Raw genomic sequence first — 17576 nt, forward strand, 5'->3', positions numbered from 1 at the left:
CCTCAGCGCCCAGAGGAGGGGAGGTGCCTGCCGCGCGGGCCGCCGGCGTCTGGAGGGAGGCGGGCACTGGCTGCAGGCACCGGGAGAGGGAGACTCGGGGAGAGGGGCGCTGGAGGCGTCTCCCGGGACTCGCAGCCACCGCCGTTCCCATCGCCAGCGCATCGGCCGGCCCAGCCCAGGCTTTCCCCGCCGCTCCCCGCGCGCCCAGCTGCGGCTCGGCGTCGGTCCCCGGGGGAGGCCTCTCCTGTCCCCACTGCCGCCCGGTGCCCCTGACCACCCGGCGGCCGCTTTCGGTTCCGCGCCTTATAAGGCCTGACAGGGGGGTCACGTGCGTCCCGGGCCGCCCGCCGGGAGGAGGGGGCGGTGGGGAGGAGGGGCGGGAAGCGGAGAGGAAAAGGGGAGGGAGCCGGGGGCGGAGGAAGGAGCGAGGGGCGGATTCTGCGGCCGTGGGAGGCGGTGGCGGTGGCGGCGGTGGTGGTGGCGGCGGCGGCGGCGGCGGCGGCGGCGGCGGGGAGCGGACCGCTCGGAGCTGGACCGAGGAGGAGGAGGAAGAGGTGGAGGTGGAGGAAGGGACCGGCGCGGGGGCGGGAGAGCGCAGCGCGGCGGAAGCCGGAGACGGCGGGAGGGCCGGTGGCTGGCCCCGGGCGGGAGCCGGGGCGGCGGCGGCAGCGGCCGTGAGGACCGCGGCGAGGGAAGCGCATCCAGCGGCCCCGGCAGCGGCGGGGGCCCGGGTCTGCGCGCTCGGGCGGCCGGCGGGCGCGGGCCGGCGCGATGGAGCCGCAGCACGTGCGCCCCGCGCCCGGCGCCCGCAGCCCGGCCTGGGAGGAACCGGTGGGTACAGCGCCCGCGCCCACCCCCTCCCACTTCTCCTCTGTTCCCCACCCCCGCCTCCGCCCGGGCCGGGTTCCGTTCAGGAAATGGCCCGGGATGAGGTCCCCAGCTGCTTCCCAGCCGGGACAGCGCTTCCTCCGCCGCCCGGGCTCCTCCTCGCGCGCCTCCCGGAGCGCCTTTGTCCGGCCAGCCGAGACTCTCCTCGAGGGGCCGCCGGCGATCCTCTGACCACGGCCCTCGGAGGACCGTTTCCGTGCTTCATCGACTTCTCAACTTTTTACTTGATTTTAGAGCGAGGCGGGTGGGTAGGGAGGGGGAAAGGAGAAACCCACTCTGTGGGTTCGCGTTCGTGGCTCGGAGGAAACCGGTTTTCCCTCCCGAGACCGCGCCCTGGGCCGTCACCTGGGCGCGCAGGTTCCTAGAGATACGCGCTGGCTAGGCGGATCGCGGCTTGAAGCCCAGAACCACGCCTCCGCCTCGTGTTCGCCGCTAAAGCCCCGGGCTTTTCTAGGGGTCAAGGGGTTTGCCAGGGATGAAGCGGGAAGCTGACCTCGATTTCGACGAGGATTTTCCCTGCCCATACAACGCGGAGGTCGGGTAATTTTAGGGGCCAGAGTAACGTGTGCGTGTGCATTGTGTGTGCGAGGATAAGGATCAGGAGCCCGGGGGGCTTCGGATTTGGTCCCTCAAACTCCAACTTCTTTCTTCCAACTCAGTCAGAATCACCTCGCATCTCTCCAGTGATTCTACCCCGAAACCCCCGTCTCGCTCAGAGCTCTGTAATCGTGTGTGGGCTGCCTTTTCCCTGGCATCGAATTTTGGCTCTCTACGTCCTGCCTCGATGTTTGCTACTCCGCCTTGGTTGAAATTCTTGAACCTATTTGAAAAGCCTCGTCCGAAATTTCTGGCCTCATCAGTATTTTGTTCAACATGTTCGGATGCTCTTTTCCCAGGGACTCTGCGTTATCTGCTCAGGCTGGCCCCCTGCCTGTTGAGAGCTTCTAGGTCAGGTGCTAGGCTTGGTTATCCTTTTTTTTTTTTTTTTTTCTAATATGTACACTCCCAGCTCCTTCAACTCTGATCCATCTGTATCTGCAGCTGTCTTTGCTTTTGTAAATCTGAACATGTTGTTAGGTTGCCAATCTACTCGTATTTCTTCTATTGTGGTTATGCCTGGGGATTAAATTATTCTTGAAACTAAAAACAATTCAGTTTTGGAGTTTAAATCAAAGATCACTGAGAACTAAATTCAGTGACCTGGTTTTGTAACTTTTTTACTTTTAAACTCTCCTATGTGAAGTCTTTTTTGAACTTGCATACTTTAAGCCAACACCAATCACAATGAAAAATACTTTAGGATGCTGATGCCTCAACTACTTTGTGCCTAGAAAAACAGAGGAAGACTTTTATTTTTGCTTTACTTATAGTGACGAAAATGAAAATGTTCATTTATTAGCCTTTGAAGCTAGAGCCCGAACAGAAATACGTGAATGAATTGTGACACTTTGTCCAGCTGCAGAATTCTCCTAAAAAAATTAGGTTTATTTTCTTTAAACACTGAAAGCCTTTTTATTTACTCAACAGGTATTTTGTACAGCACCTACTATGTTCCAGGACTGTTGGAGCTGACAGCACAGGCACAAATCCTTAAATCCTCACAGAGTGTTCATTCTGAGTAGACAGAATGTCTTGTTTCATACATATTAATAGTTTACATTCAGAGAGTCCAAAAAAAAATCTTCAGAGATCTCATGTGTGGTATAAAAATGATACTTTTGACAAAGTGATTTTATTTGAAACCCTGTGGCCAGCTATGTCTGACACAAAGTCTAAGAACTAATAAAGGGGATTCTCATTTAATTTCTTAGAAAAGTTATCCAAATGACTGAAAAGTGGCGTATACAAGAAAAAAGAAGGGGTAAATTAGGGGAAATAGAGTATTTAAATGTTAATTATTTCAGACGTGTGGAGCTAAGTGGGGAAATACCAGCTTAATCTAAGTATGTTGAAGGACAGTTTTCCTTTCAAAACAAATTTCATCAAAATCAGGGATTCCTGAACTTTTCTTGGATCAGTGATCCCTTTAAGAATCTAATCAAAGCTATGAACTCTCTTTCTCCCCAAAATGTACGCATGCAACATACATATAAAAATTTAATAACATTTCAACGGAATCGCAGAATTCCCAAAACCAAATCTGTGGACCCTCAAAGACCTTGGGTTAAGAACATCTGCTTTGATCTGGACTCCATTTTGCTGTCATTTAAAATCTGTTTTTTAAATTCAAATATAGGCAACTTTAATACTTTAAAAGTATACTCATTTACATTTATGAAAAGGAATATTCAATATTGAACAGGCAGTATTCACAGCACACAGATCCTGTTGCATTATCCCTTACTGTATATGCCAGCATACATGTAAGGATTTACTTTCCTTATCCTTTTTTGCTGGACCCCAAAATGATGTGATTCTACATAGAAGTATTCTGACAGAAGAGTAAACATGGTTATCAGGAATCGATGCTGAGTAATAAAGAGAACGGCAAGTCTAACTTGAAATGCACCCATGTCTGGAGCTGAGAAGCAGCTGCTGGCCATCGTGACTTTTTTGTACATGCAGATGAAATGAAGTTACTTAGTTAAGCGAGGGCATTTAAATAAACTGTTAGCCTTATCATTACTCCACCTAGGGCACTGGGCCTACAAGAAGATAAATGTTAGCATTCAGGTGTCTGTGTATTTTCTTTAATGCTAGGTTGGAATGTAATGAAATCAGTGGAAACAGAGACATTACCTAAATTTCTAATTAATTAAAAAATACTTTGGAAATAGGTGGGTAGGAGGATATTTAGCCAAGCAGCCCTTACTTGTAGATAATATCCTGGGGGAAAATGGATAGATTTCTAGCCAGAACTTAGAAGAGTGTGGGAGTATTTACAAAGTAGTTCTTAAACAGTGCAGGGATACTAGAGTACCTTTTACTTGTTAAAATTTATTTTTATTTCCAAATGATTTTTATCTAGTTGGCTCTGGTGAAACTATTCAGAACTACTGAAAAATTAGGAAGGGAAGAGTTTCAAAGGAAAAAGGGCCAAAACATAACTGAGAGTTTACAAGTATATTTATGTATTAAGTCTAGATGGCCAAAGGTTTTTTGCCTTAGGTACAGTGATGAGCATATGTACATGGAATTGATATCACAATTAATTTTGAAATCTTTTTCGTTGAGGTAACAACTAAGGAAATTTTAATGAAGTTTTGAATGTTAAATTCTAAATGCGGAATAGTGTATTACGGAAGTAGTTTTAAAGTTTGAATGAAAGCAGGTCTGTACCTGTTCAACCTGCAGTGTTCTTTGCATGGTTCCCATTGATTAGAAACTTGAGTCCTAGAACCTAACTCTTTTTAAAGTGCCTATGTACTTGGGTTCTTCAGAATATAAATGTAGACTTATTTATGTTTGATATAATATTTAATGTAAAACCATAGAACATGAGATTTAAAAGTTGCAAATGGATATTAAACCTCTTGTTATGAGTAGTGATCAATAAGAATGTAATTCAAAAAATCTCTATAGATATTAATATGTTAATATTCATAAAGTTGGTATCAGAATGAGAATTGGCTCTAACTTATACATCTTCAATATAATAGTTCTTTTTTTTTTTTTTAAATGGGACAGAAAGCCCTATTAAGTAGAAACCTAAACCTAATTTAGTGGTAGCTTCTATTTCCATTTCTTTTTGAATGTAGTGTCTATGTGGCTTATGTCCAAGTTTGTAATAGTGTGTTTGTGATATGTTGTGTTCCAAACAAAGATTTCAAAGTAATAGTAATAAATATGTAAGACACATCTAAGAAATTATTTGAAAATCTGAAAACACCAAGTAAGGAAAAATTCAAGGAAATCTTGCAAATTAAAGAAATAATGTAATATGCCACATATTTGAAATTTGTTTTAGTTGCTATTTTGAGGTACATTAAAATGGTTGCAAATATTGAGCTCTTGACATTGCTATTATATTTTTAAGGGAAGCAAAGTGCATTGCAAGTATACAATATACAGCTTAAATATTGATTCTGGAAATTTTACAGATAAAACCTGCGAAGTTGCTAGTGGGTCAGCTACTTTAAATCTGGGATTATTTGAAACAGTTCCTCAGAAGAGATGATTGAAGAAAAGAGGGTTTTTCACGAGCTGCCTTTTGTGGGAAATGATGCAACATTCCTTCACTTGCTTACACAGTATTTCACTCTGAGTATGTGCTAGGGAAATTGTAGAGCAGGGATCATTTATTTAGCATGAGCAGGCTAAGACTTGCTGTGCTTTCAAAGTCACAACCAAATTTTAGAACTTGTTACAGGAGTCTTTGAAGAGCAGGGATAACTGTGAGGTTAATTTTTTATGAAGTAACGAATACCTTTACTTTGAAGCATTAATTGCCCAGCTTTTGCACGGGAAACTATTTTAATATTTTTAAGTGATCAGTGTTTGAATCAGAGTGAGAAGTGTATTCAGTCTTCTTTTTAAGATCACAGAATAGGCATGGACATTAAACAATGCCTTTTCCTTTAATCACTCTTTGCCTGGCTTCTGGAAAATGTTACTTATATAAAATTTTAAAGGCTAAAGTGTGAACAGAAACATAATTGAGTAACTTTTGTTGTATGATGTGGTAAGGTGAATGGAACATTAGAATAAGACACATGATTTTGACTTTGGTCCCGCTTGTGACTTTGGGCCTCAGGTTCTTTACATTAAAAGAGAGGTCTGAACTAGGTTTAGTCTTTCAAAAGGCCCTTTACTAGGCGCTCTTATTTACATTGTCAGACCATTGGACTTGTCAGTGACCAAACAGTTGGGTTGGGATAAAGGCCATTATTTTGATTATTTTTTTCTCTGAAAGAATTCCCTTCTCAGCAGTACGTTCTTTGTAGATATAGAATTGCATTTTTACAGAGCCATAAGGGCTCTTAAAGTTTATTTTGCCACCTCCTTCCCTTCCTAAAGAAGACGGCTGAGGCCGGAGAAGTAGCCTTTATCGATTAGTATTACCTGGCAGCAATCTCCTGTCTTTGCACATTCAAACTAATCAGGACGTTTTACATTTCAGTCAATTTAATCTACCGTGTGGATAGACAGTAGTATTAGGATTGCATATTGCTTCTTAAAATCTCTTAGAACTGTTAGTTCTGTCACAGCAAATTATTGAGAGTAAGACTGAAACTAAAAACAAACAAACAAACAACAACAAAAAACCCCAAACTCAAACATCCCTCCCTTAGTCTGGAGGACCCTCAAAGGTCATGTCAGTTGAAAAAATTCGAATGAACCCTGAAGGGCACGAACACGCTAAAGAGACTGAATGCTTTCCTTAAGTGTGAAGAGACTGCATAGTCTGGCAGGAACTTTTTGCCCTACTTAAAAACATAGCTAACACCAGTTTGGAATTCCCTGTGGACGACAAGAGGAATCTGTCATTTTAGTCTCTTCTCCCGGAAGCCCTCCCACACCTACAAGGGTTCTTTGGCACGGGGCGTGCACAACGCACAGCGAGGCTGCTATTCCCAAGTGTCCGCTCAACCTGCTCGCGGGGGACGAGCTGTGAGCGGTGCCTGCCGCCTGTTGATCCCATTTCCTCCTGCTCTAGTCCGGGTTAGGGAGTGGCTCTCCCCGGACTTCCAATGTTTTCGTGCTCGGGCACTGGTGTTCACACGGCTCCAGTGCATTGTTTTCTTCCAGGCAGTCTCGGTTAGCGCTTCAGCTTAGATATTTATTTTGCATTCTGTCGTCTCGGGCTGCGGGTACTTGCTTGTCTCTGCGCGCTCTCCACGCCCTGGCCAGTTTCCTGTTAGCCAAAGGGATCGCTCTTTCTGAACCAAAAGTTCTCAGAGCCGAGTGGAACCTCCCGGAAAATGCTCTTCTCTTCCGTGTGCGCTGGATGGGAGTGGGGGTGGGCCAGAAACTAAAGGCCACGGTCGGGAGAGCTGAAAGGACCCGAACCCCTAGGCGGAGGCGGGAGAGGTACGGGTCAGCCGAGAAGGGCTCCGGGGTCCAGAGACAAAGGGGGCAGCGCCCATCCACCTCGGGGCTGGAGGGGACTTTTACTCGCGGGAACTGTGCGGCGAGGCCCAAGTGTCTCTGGAGAGATTCTGGGTCCAGGAGGTGGCGGGAGCACCCAGGGGAGCCGGGAGGAAGCTAGGTTCCCTTTCTACTCCTGGGGCCGTTCTTGCCGCTGCTGCCCGGGAACCGAGGGAGGGAGCCTCGCTACTGCCGGGCCTGCGGGGATGGGCTGCGGAGGCTTCGCGTCTCCCCCGCCCTCCCGTCCGTCCTGGGGACCCCAGACCCTAGGGGAAGTGGGAGGTTGTCCCAATCCCTCTGTCGCTCCCATCCTCTCTACCCGCGCCGGTTGTATTCCGGGTCAGGAACCCTGTAACATCCCGAGGCTGGGTGCGCTGGCGTCCCAGCGGGCCTGGGTCCATGTCCCCTGCGCCCCACCGCGGTCGCCACTCAGGCGGGAGCGGAGCGCGGGATCCTGGAGGGCCCGGCCGCGGGAGGCGTCTGGTTCCCGGCGACCCTTCCCCCGCGGGGCCGGCTGGGGGAGGGGAAGATGGCGGCGGCGCCTGGGCGCGGGGCTCCGGGCCCGGCTCGAGCAGAGCACACCTACTGACCACCGCCGCCGCCCCCGCAGGGCGGTGCTGCGTCCCCGCAGGAGTCGGAGAGGATGGCGGGGGCCGGCGGCCAGCACCACCCTTCGGGCGCCGCGGGAGGAGCGGCCGCCGCGGCCGGCGCTGCGGTAGCCCCCGCCACTGCCTCGGCCGGGCCCGGAGAGGATTCGTCCGACAGCGAAGCGGAGCAAGAGGGACCCCAGAAACTGATCCGCAAAGTGTCCACTTCGGGGCAGATCCGGACCAAGGTGAGGCGGGCCCAAGGGGAGCGTGGAAGGCGGGAGGCGGCCGGGCGGGGAAGAGGAGAGTGGGCGCCTGGGGCGCAGGGCGATCCCGGGAAAGTGTGGAGCCGAGGTGAGGGCGGGGCCTGGGCCCGGAGGCGGGGCCTGGGGGAGCCGGACGGCGCGCCGCAGAAAGGGATTCCCGGCCGGCGCGCTGGGGCCTCCAGGGTGGGTTCCGGGGGAGATGGGTGGGCAGGGGCGGAGGAGAAGGGAACCAGGGAGCGTGGGAAAAAGCGGAAACGCTGTTTAGAGTTCCCACTCAGGGATCTAAAAAGGAGTGTTTCATTTTTGGTACTACCTGCCGTGCAATGGCTCGGTAGAGTGCGTTGCGCAGGGAGCGAAGTGCAGGCTGACCAGCCAGAGCTGCAGTGAACTTCGCCACCTTCCCTTCCCGTGGACAGCAGCCTGCCTCTCCCTGGCCCACTCTGAGAGGGTGGGTGGGGAGGTGACACCTGACAGTCCCTGTGCCCCTTTGCTGCCCTTTGGTAAATGATGCTCGCGGTTAACCGCACCCTAACGCGGCACAAACAACAGACCTCGAGTTAGGTTGCCGCTAAGTGCAGTGTTCTTATCTTATCGACACACCCATGGTTATTTTTAATAATGAAAAGTAACCTCTTTGTGTCACGTGGAGATTAGCATGCTGTGCTACTCTTTATGTAGCAGGTACTGTTGACCTGTGAGGGCTCAAAGTTGAGAGTTTTAATTTGATTTTATATGTATATATAGCAAATGCTTACGACTGACTGAAGGATTATTTATACACTCTAATTTTCATCATACTGTAGAAATCATCACGCGGAGAGTCAGTTATCACGGGGGGACTTTAAGAGGAATTTGAAAAGGGAACCAATAAAATCATTGGATATGTGTGCTCTTTAAGAATAAATTTGCAGAAGTTAATTCATTCTATACCTATTTTTATGAGAATTTGTTTTCTAAGGTTAATGGACCCATATATGAAAATAGAATTTTTATTATGTGTCTGTGGATTCATGTTTGCACCTGCCTCCTTATTTTCTAAAATAAATATGTGTAAGCACACACACAACTGTTAACAAGCTGCACTTAGGGAAGAGTCAAAGATGCTTCATGGTTTTTTTTTTTTTTTTTTTTTTTTTGGTACACGGGCCTCTCACTGTTGTGGCCTCTCCCACTGCGGAGCACAGGCTCCGGACGCACAGGCTCAGCGGCCATGGCTCGCGGGCCTAGCCGCTCTGCGGCATGTGGGATCTTCCCAGACGGGGACACGAACCCGTGTCTCCTGCATGGGCAGGCAGATTCTCAACCACTGCGCCACCAGGGAAGCCCACGATGTACTTTTTAAATAAAGAATAAATAAGACTGGCATGCCTTTTAAATTAGTGTGGTTTAATAAAATGCTCATGTACATTTTAGTACCCTTGTCACATCCTCATATTGTATGCTCTTTGTTCCCGTTTTCATTTCCCATTTTTTCCTTCTGTTTCTTTGCCTTGCTGTCATCTCTACTATTTTTCTCTTTCTCTGTTTTTCACTTTTTTCCTTTCTCTGTATTAGCTAAATGGAATTTCAGGTAGTCTCATCTAGCTACCCAGGTGCTAAACGCTAGATAATTTTATGGGTGCCTTGATTTCCCCAAAGGAAAAAAAAATCACTTATATGCAAGTTTAAATAGTGCTGATGTGGGGAAGCCAAAGGGAGCTGTAACTCATCAAATCTCTTCCTCTCTCTTTACCCTTGGCTGTTATCCCTAAATTCTTGGTCTTGTTTCAAGGAGAAGCTTGATTTTGCATTCAGATTTACTATTGTAGAGAATTTCACAGGTGTTTGCTGGGAGTGAGACATTCTGAAACAGCACTGATACAACCTCAGACCCGCTTGGTTTTGAACATGAGTGTGAAGGACAGTCGGTTTGCTTTTTGTTGGCCCATGAATACTGTAGTCTTTCATTTTGCAGCGAATGGCTGGAGGAACATTGGTCAGGCTTATAGACTAGGATTGTTCAACCGTCATAAGCCAAACAGTGTAAACAAGTGGGAGCCATCTCAATGACTTTTTTTCACACTGACTCATCTTGGTTAAGGTCTTGAAGCTTCATGTGTCAAAAATATTTCCTAATTTGGTTTATTATGCTCACATTTATTTTTTTGACATTTATGTCTTCTTACAGTTAATTTTAATGTCCATAAATGAGTCTCTAAATTTAGGTAAAACATACCTAAACACTGGAAAGATATTCAGAACTTTGCAACATTGTATCTGGATTAGGACATCTCTTTCAGCCCATTAAAAGAATAACCACCACATTCTTCAGCTGGTACCTTGGTTTTACTTTAACACAAAGGATGTATAAGTAAACTCTTATATCTTTATGGTAAGGTATAATCAATATGGAAATACTGATTTGTATTTTTCACTGCTTTATGAGGTACAATTTGTGCAATTAGAACATTATTTTTCACCATAAACCTTCGATAGAGTAGATTAGGGAAGACTTGCTCAGTGTTTTTCAGGTTGTAGGTGGCAGCCCATTAGTGGGTCATGCTGATTCATATCCAGTATTTAAAACAGAAACAGAATAGATTCGAAAATACTATTTAAGACTTTTAGCCACAGTTCTGCATGGAAACATTGGATTGGGTAATGATCCAACTAGGACGGGAAACAGAAACAAGGCCAGAAGATTGTTAAGAAATAAAGTAATATTAACAGGTTTATTGTTCAGAAACTCAACATGATGTGAAAGGCAAGTAGGAGTTTTTACATTTTGATAGGTGATGAGCAGGAAGATATCTTGAATTAGAATAATTAACATTCATCTAGGCAGAAATCAGCTAACTTTTTCTGTAAAGGGCCAGGTAGTAAATATTTTAAGCTTTGTGGGCCGCAGTCTGTGTTGGAATTACTCAGCTCTACTGTTGTAGTATAAAAGCAGCTATAGATAATACTTAAATACCTATAGGAAGCTGAAATGTGGTATATGTGTGGTATATGTCTATATGTGGTAAAATGTGACTACATTTGTTCCAATAAAACTTTATTAAAGGATGTTAACATTTGAGTTCATAATATTTTTATGTGTTAAAAAATATTCTGTTTTTAAAAAAGCCATTGACACATGTAAAAACCTTCTTAACTTGTGGGCTGTATACTATCAGGTGCCAGAAGTATATATGGCCCATGGATTTGTCTTGTGGGCTGTAGTTTTTTGATCCCTATCCTAGGTGATGGAAAGCGGTTTGCAAAGTACTACAAAGTTAAGGTGCTGTGAAATGCAATCAGCGTTTAGGGGACCAAAAATAGCTAGATTTCAATCCATTTAAAACCCTCATCTTTGTAGAACATTTTATTTTTAGCTTGGTTTGCGTCTTTGCTTCCATTTTAATGTGAACTAAATATAGACTGGAAACTCTGAGTCTTGGTACACTAATATATGGTATAACAGCTTTCTTTCCATTTTGATTACAAGTTAAACATGATATCCCATTATTAAAGATAAGAGAAGTAATAACTAATTTACTAAACCTTTACATATAACTTAAGATGCATTATTTGAAGGTATCTAAATTTAGAAAGCTTTCAGTTAGTTTAAGGTTGCATGTTTGCTATTGTGGTGAGAGTGATGGAAGGTTATATGAAACTACTGTTGTAAATGACTCGGGGCTCCTTACTGTTTCCAGGGTACAGTGTTTCACTCATATTGGATTTGTTAGGTTTTACTTGCTCAGGAAATGCGTATATAGCAAAGGTTTTAATTAAAGAGAGTTTGTCTCATGTCTAAAAATAGACCTTTGAAAAAGACCATAACATGTTCATTATATGTCCATGCCCATTACATTTTCCCTTGGCAAATTAGTTTGATTTTGTTGGGTATGGAGTATTTTTTTCTGTGAATATTTAATTATTTGAAACACATTTGTATTTTTGATTTGGTTAAGTGGCTTAAGATGGTCAATAGCCATTGTTGATAATGGCCTTAATTTAAGATTCAATGTACATTGTTTCTACTTTAGATTGTCACTTATTTTTTTCAAATGAATATATATGGCAATAATTCCCCTCCCTGCCTCCCCCTCTCCCCCCACTTTTTGTTAGAAGGATATTGGGAAGACTTGTTAGCCTCTTGTTTTCGTTTTTAATTTTTATTGGAGTACAGTTGATTTACAGTGTTGTGTTAGTTTCTGCTGTACGGCAAAGTGAATCAGTTCTACGTTCTCATACATCCACTCTTTTTTAGATTCTTCTCCCATATAGGTCATTACAGAGTACTGAGTACAGCTCCCTGTGCCATACAGTAGGTCCTTATTAGTTATCTAAGCCTTTTGTTTTACACCAAGGAAATGTGATTAACTTTATCATGTGTGGAGCTGGAATCTCTAACCTTCTCACTGTGCGGTTTGAATACCAGGACTTTCTCAAACCACCAGATTATAATTTAGTATAATAAAGCTTTTTTTAATAAAGCTTGGGGCATTTATGTCAGAAATTTGAAGATACCTTTCTCCGTAGCATTTTATTGTTTACAGAGCAGTTTTATGTACATGATCTCATTGAACAGTTGCTTAAAACCGTATGAATTTTACAACTGATAAAACTGAGACCAAGTTTGAACATCTGCCGAGTAAATGGCAGGGTTGGAACTCAAAAGCAGGACTTCGAAACAGTGGATGGCTTCCAAACGTCTTCTTTTAAGTCCCGTAAGCTTCTTGGGTTTTGAAACTTGACATCTACAGTGTACAAGTATGGATGTATGTGGGTGTCTCCTTACCTCTCCTGCCTCTTCTCCTCTCCCCTAAATTCCCCTCTCCTCCCCCTTCCCTTCCCTCCTCCTTCCTGCGCAGCCCTTTATTCGTTTGTTTAATCTGTGAACGTATCTGTGACCAATGTTTTAGGTATCCTAATGCCTTTTTGCAATCGAAACCTCTGTTTTTAGTGAGACATTAAAGAGGGTATGTTTGAAAAGTGAATTGTGGAATAAAAAATTTCAGCTGAAATTTATATTAATTTTAATTACTGTTGGGCAAATCATGGAATCGCTTTGAAAATGTCTTTAGAAGGACTAATTTAGAAGAAATGCTTATAGGTATCTAACACTTAAAATAGATTTTCAAAGAAAACTGTTATTTTCACTTTTATAAGGTAAGATGCTATTTTTAAAAGGTCATGGTATAGCGCTAAAAAGAATTATATAAAGTACTTTTCCATTGGCCTATTAAGGCATAGTTGAGGAAAAAATATGAGTAAAATTTACTTTTAAATAAAAGGCTAAGGAATGAAAATGACATTTTGAGGGCCCGATTTTCTCCATCTGACTCTTTTTTTTTTTTTTTTGCGGTACGCGGGTCTCTCACTGTTGTGACCTCTCCCGTTGCGGAGCACAGGCTCCGGGCGCGCAGCCTCAGCGGCCATGGCTCACGGGCCCAGCCGCTCCGCGGCATGTGGGATCTTCCCGGACTGGGGCACGAACCCGTGTCCCTTGCATCGGCAGGCGGACTCTCAACCACTGTGCCACCAGGGAAGCCCTGACTCTTTTAATTAGATTAAGAAAGGGTTCCAGGGTGTATACCTGAGCAGGCACACTGTTTTGAGTGGGATTATTTGTACAAACTCATATAGTACTTTAAAATTATGTTATAATATTATATGTATATATGAATATATACTATCTCCGTGGTTTGTGAAGCATAGTGGTAAAATGAACACCTGTGAACCAGCTTTGGAACGAGGACATTTTCAACATCACGCATCTACCTGTGTGCCCCGTGTCTTTTCTACTCCTTTGTTGCCCCTCAATTCATTCAAAAAGATATTTATGGTGTCCATGTACTGTCATAGGTGCCAGGGATAGAGCGGTAAACAAAACCAAAATAGATGAAAACCCCTGCCCTCATGGGGCTCACATTTTAATGCAGGGAGAATTTATAACTTATAAATATGTAAAGTGCATAGTATATTAGAAGGTGAGAAGTGCTATAGAGAAAAAAAGCATGAATGGGAGCGGGGTTGGGGTAGGAAGGGGAAGGTCTTCCTGAGAAGGTGACATCTGAGCAATGACCTTGAGGAAATGAGCTACGCAGACCTCTGGTGGGGGTGGGGGCGGGGGAAGAAGTCAGGCAGAAGGAACAGAGGCTGCAAAGATCAAGAAACAAGCTACAACAAGGAGGCGGTCCGTGGGGCTGAAGTGGGGTGGGGGGATGGGAGTGGAGGGGAAGCAGGTAGAAAGCTAGAAGTAGGTTAACAGTAAGGTAGTGTAGAGTTCCTTGCTTGGGGTTCATGCATTCCATAGTCTGGATGGGCTTCAGAGGGCTCCCCAAATTTTGTGTCCACGTGTATGCCCCTCAGAAGACTAAAACCACTGATTTGTAGAGGGGAATTGCAGGACAGGCAATAAAAGACAGATGAAAAAAATACAAACACGAACTATAACCATCTGTTGTTGTCCTTTGGAGAAATGCTAAAATTAGGAGTGGGTTCAGTGCAATGCAAGGAGAAACTCCATTGGACAGCAGGGTCCCTTGGGGCAGTTAGGTAGTGTCGGGTTTGCTTCTCAGCTATTCCATGTGCAATTAGGTGACCTTCACCATGTTACTTAACGTGGCAGAGAATGCTGTGCCCCTCAATATCTGGGTTCCCCCTGTCCTTCCTGGCCCGCTTTTCGACTTCAGTTCCCGCGTGCAGATAGGTGGGGCTGTGTAAACTGAGTTTGGGCCGCTGGTATATGAGTGGGCAGGATGTTTGTCACTTGGCTTCTGAAGTCATTTGTGGGACTCTCCATGCTTTGTCCCTTCTCTCACGTGCCAGACGGATGTCGATTATCCAGTGGAAGGAGCTTGGATCCCTGACTCATAGAGCAGAGCCTCTGTGATCCTGCCCCCAAGCCTCATTGGGCAAATTGGATCGTGACACAAAAGGGAAATGGACCTTTACTGTGTTAAGCCCCAGAGATTTGGGTATTGTTTGCTACAACAGTTAGCATACTCTTAACCAAGACACTTCATTTCTCTGAACTTCAGATTTCTCATTTGCAAAATAGGGATAGTGATTCTGACCTCAAAGGGTAGGGATGAGGATTAAGGAAACACACAGTATGCTTTTGTATCCCTGATGATTATAATTCTTTTCCAAAACCGGTATAAAATCCTGATAATGCAGTTATTCCTGATACACGTGCCTTCTAAATACTGTAATTAGTAGGCTACACAGACCCCTGTCCTTTGTTGACTATTTAATGGACTTGATAAAACTATATATATATATAATTTATTAATTTTTGCTGTGTTGCGTCTTCGTTTCTGTGCGAGGGCTTTCTCTAGTTGTGGCAAGCGGGGGCCACTCTTCATCGCGGTGCGGTGCGTGGGCCTCTCACTATCGCGGCCTCTCTTGTTGCGGAGCACGGGCTCCAGATGCGCAGGCTCAGTAGTTGTGGCGCACGGGCTTAGTCGCTCCGTGGCATGTGGGATCCTCCCAGACCAGGGCTCGAACCCGTGTCCCCTGCATTAGCAGGCAGATTCTCAACCACTGCGCCACCAGGGAAGCCCAAAACTATATATTTTTACAGACCGTTATTTTGTAATTTGGAAAACTGTCTTTGCTACCGTGCAGGACCCTTTGGACATACGAAAACCCATACTGCCAGAGCAGTGAAGATGGGCTCCCTCGATGACTTTCATGAGGTCCAACCTTGTTTCTAGAGTAAGATATGCTACAAATGTCTTAGGAAAAAATACTTTGTTAAGAACAAACGACCACTTGGAGGTGGTAGTGGAGATAATTGGCCAGGTAGGCTTTTAGGTGCATCCATGGCCAAGTCTGCTTTTATCCTGGACTGATCTTTACACCTTCCCTTTCTCCCCTTCCTCAGCTCTTCCTCAGCCCCCACAATCTGGCTTTTGCCCCAGACACTTCATGAAAACCTCTTTTGCAAAGGTCACTAATGATCTAATTGCTAACATCCAGTGGTCTCTTTTTAGTTTTCACTCAGCTGTGTTTCTTGCAATTTTGACACTGTTGACCATTTTTTTTCTCACGCCTTCCCCCCCCTTTTTTTTTTTTTTGCGCTACGCGGGCCTCTCACTGTTGTGGCTTCTCCCGTTGCGGAGCACAGGCTCCGGACGCGCAGGCTCAACGCCCACGGCTCACAGGCCCAGCCGCTCCGCGGCATGTGGGATCCTCCCGGACCGGGTCACGAACCCGTGTCCCCTGCATCGGCAGGCGGACTCTCAACCACTGCGCCACCAGGGAAGCGCACGCCTTCCCCCCTTTTGCTTTCAAGGTTTAATCCCTCTTATCTTTCTCATTAGCTTTTACTCCCTCTCAGCCTCCATCCTTGATTCCTTTTGCTAATGCTGCATGTGTGTGTTTCCTAGGATTCTCACTCTCCTTGCTTTTCCTTGGTTGATCTGATCCATTAGGTTCGGCTTTGACTACCAGCTGCACCCATCTTTCTCCAGCCTGTGCTCTCTCCTGAGATCTGGACCCTTTGCCTACTAGACATTTCCTACGGTGGGTCCTGTAACCGTCTCAGCCTCAATATTTTCACAAACAGATTTAAATACACAAGCTCCCCGCCTCCCTGGCCACATTTTGCTCCACTATTTTTATAGGAAGGATTTGCCTTGTAGTTAACTCTGATTTTTTTGTCTTGCTGATAATATTCATTAATTCATTTGCTTTTAGCAAATATGCGTTAAATGCCTACGGGCCGAGTGCCAGGGCCTGGGGAAACAGTGGTGTGTAAAGCAGACACAGTCCCTTGCCTCATGGAGCTCAGTTAGCAGCCACCAAGTTTGGTCAGTTGTGTATTTTCATAGATTATCTCCTTTAATCCTCATAATAAAACTAAGTAGGTGGGTACAAATATTATCCCCATTTTAGAAACAAGGAAACCAAGGTTTAGAGAAGTCACTTGCCCAAGGTCACCCAGCCATCAAGCGACCTGCTGGATGCCTGATTTAACTATTATGATATATAGTACCGTACCTGTCTCTACTGCTTGTATCTGTGGTGAGTTCATGCCTTCCTTCCCATTTCTATTGCTGTTTCCCCAACCTTCACTTAACCTTTATAATTTAGCATTTGGGTTTTTGCCATGGATTTCCTCTCTGGTCCCTTCTCTACTCCTCCTCTGCCAGAGCTATCTTTATAAAAGAGAGAAGTATGATCATAATAAAGAGAAGTATGATCATACTACATTTTGCATCAGCTCTTAGTCATTACCCGTTACTGGTGGGATAAAGTCTAAATTTCTTAACATCGCTTCCTAGGTCTGTCTCAGTTTAAGGCTAAACTACCTTTCTATTCATTTAATCATTATTTATTGAGTTCTGTTGTAGTTGCTGGAATGGCAAAATCACATAAAAAAGCCTGCTTACTAGAGCTTGTAGTCTATTGAGGGAGAAGTTAATAAGCATGTAAGGAAATATACATCAGATGTTCATAAGCATAATTAAGGAAAATAAAACAGGATAAAGGGAGAGGGAGTGATGGAGCGGTGTGCGTACAGATGAGTGTGTGTAAAGTATTTTGAGTGAATTGGTCCAGGAAAGACTGTCTTTGATGAGGTTATATATATATATATATATATATATATTTTTTTTTTTTAACATCTTTATTGGAGTATAATTGCTTTACAATGGTGTGTTAGTTTCTGCTTTATAACAAAGTGTATCAGCTATACATATACATATGTTCCCATATCTCTTCACTCTTGCGTCTCCCTCCCTCCCAGCCCCCCTTACCCACCCCTCTAGGTGGTCACAAAGCACCGAGCTGATCGATGAGGTAATATTTGAACAGGGATCTGAATGAAGTG

General features: G+C 45.0%; 1 protein-coding gene across 9 annotated transcripts in view; it reads left to right on the forward strand.

Moving 5' to 3' along the window:
• Positions 1-493: 493 nt before the first annotated feature.
• The window catches only part of DGKH (diacylglycerol kinase eta), a 179836-nt gene continuing 162753 nt past the window's right edge, over positions 494-17576 (forward strand). For 6 of the 9 annotated variants that reach the window (XR_016388684.1, XR_016388685.1, XM_089899504.1 and 3 more), the window contains exons 1-2: positions 683-831; positions 7526-7750. Coding sequence is in view for 7 of the 9 variants with exons in the window: in XM_089899504.1 (XP_089755630.1) it covers positions 772-831; positions 7526-7750 (285 nt within the window). In the remaining 2 variants the exon portion in view is untranslated. Of the gene's footprint in view, positions 561-682; positions 832-6797; positions 6859-7525; positions 7751-17576 lie in introns of those variants that run through there. The other 3 variants (XM_022574919.2, XM_022574918.2, XM_089899505.1) reach the window with 3 other exon arrangements.

The sequence above is a fragment of the Delphinapterus leucas genome, chromosome 18 (assembly GCF_059928025.1).
Source record: "Delphinapterus leucas isolate spDelLeu-1000000601 "Yukka" chromosome 18, BTC_Dleu_Yukka2, whole genome shotgun sequence".
NCBI classification, from domain to species: Eukaryota; Metazoa; Chordata; class Mammalia; order Artiodactyla; family Monodontidae; genus Delphinapterus; species Delphinapterus leucas.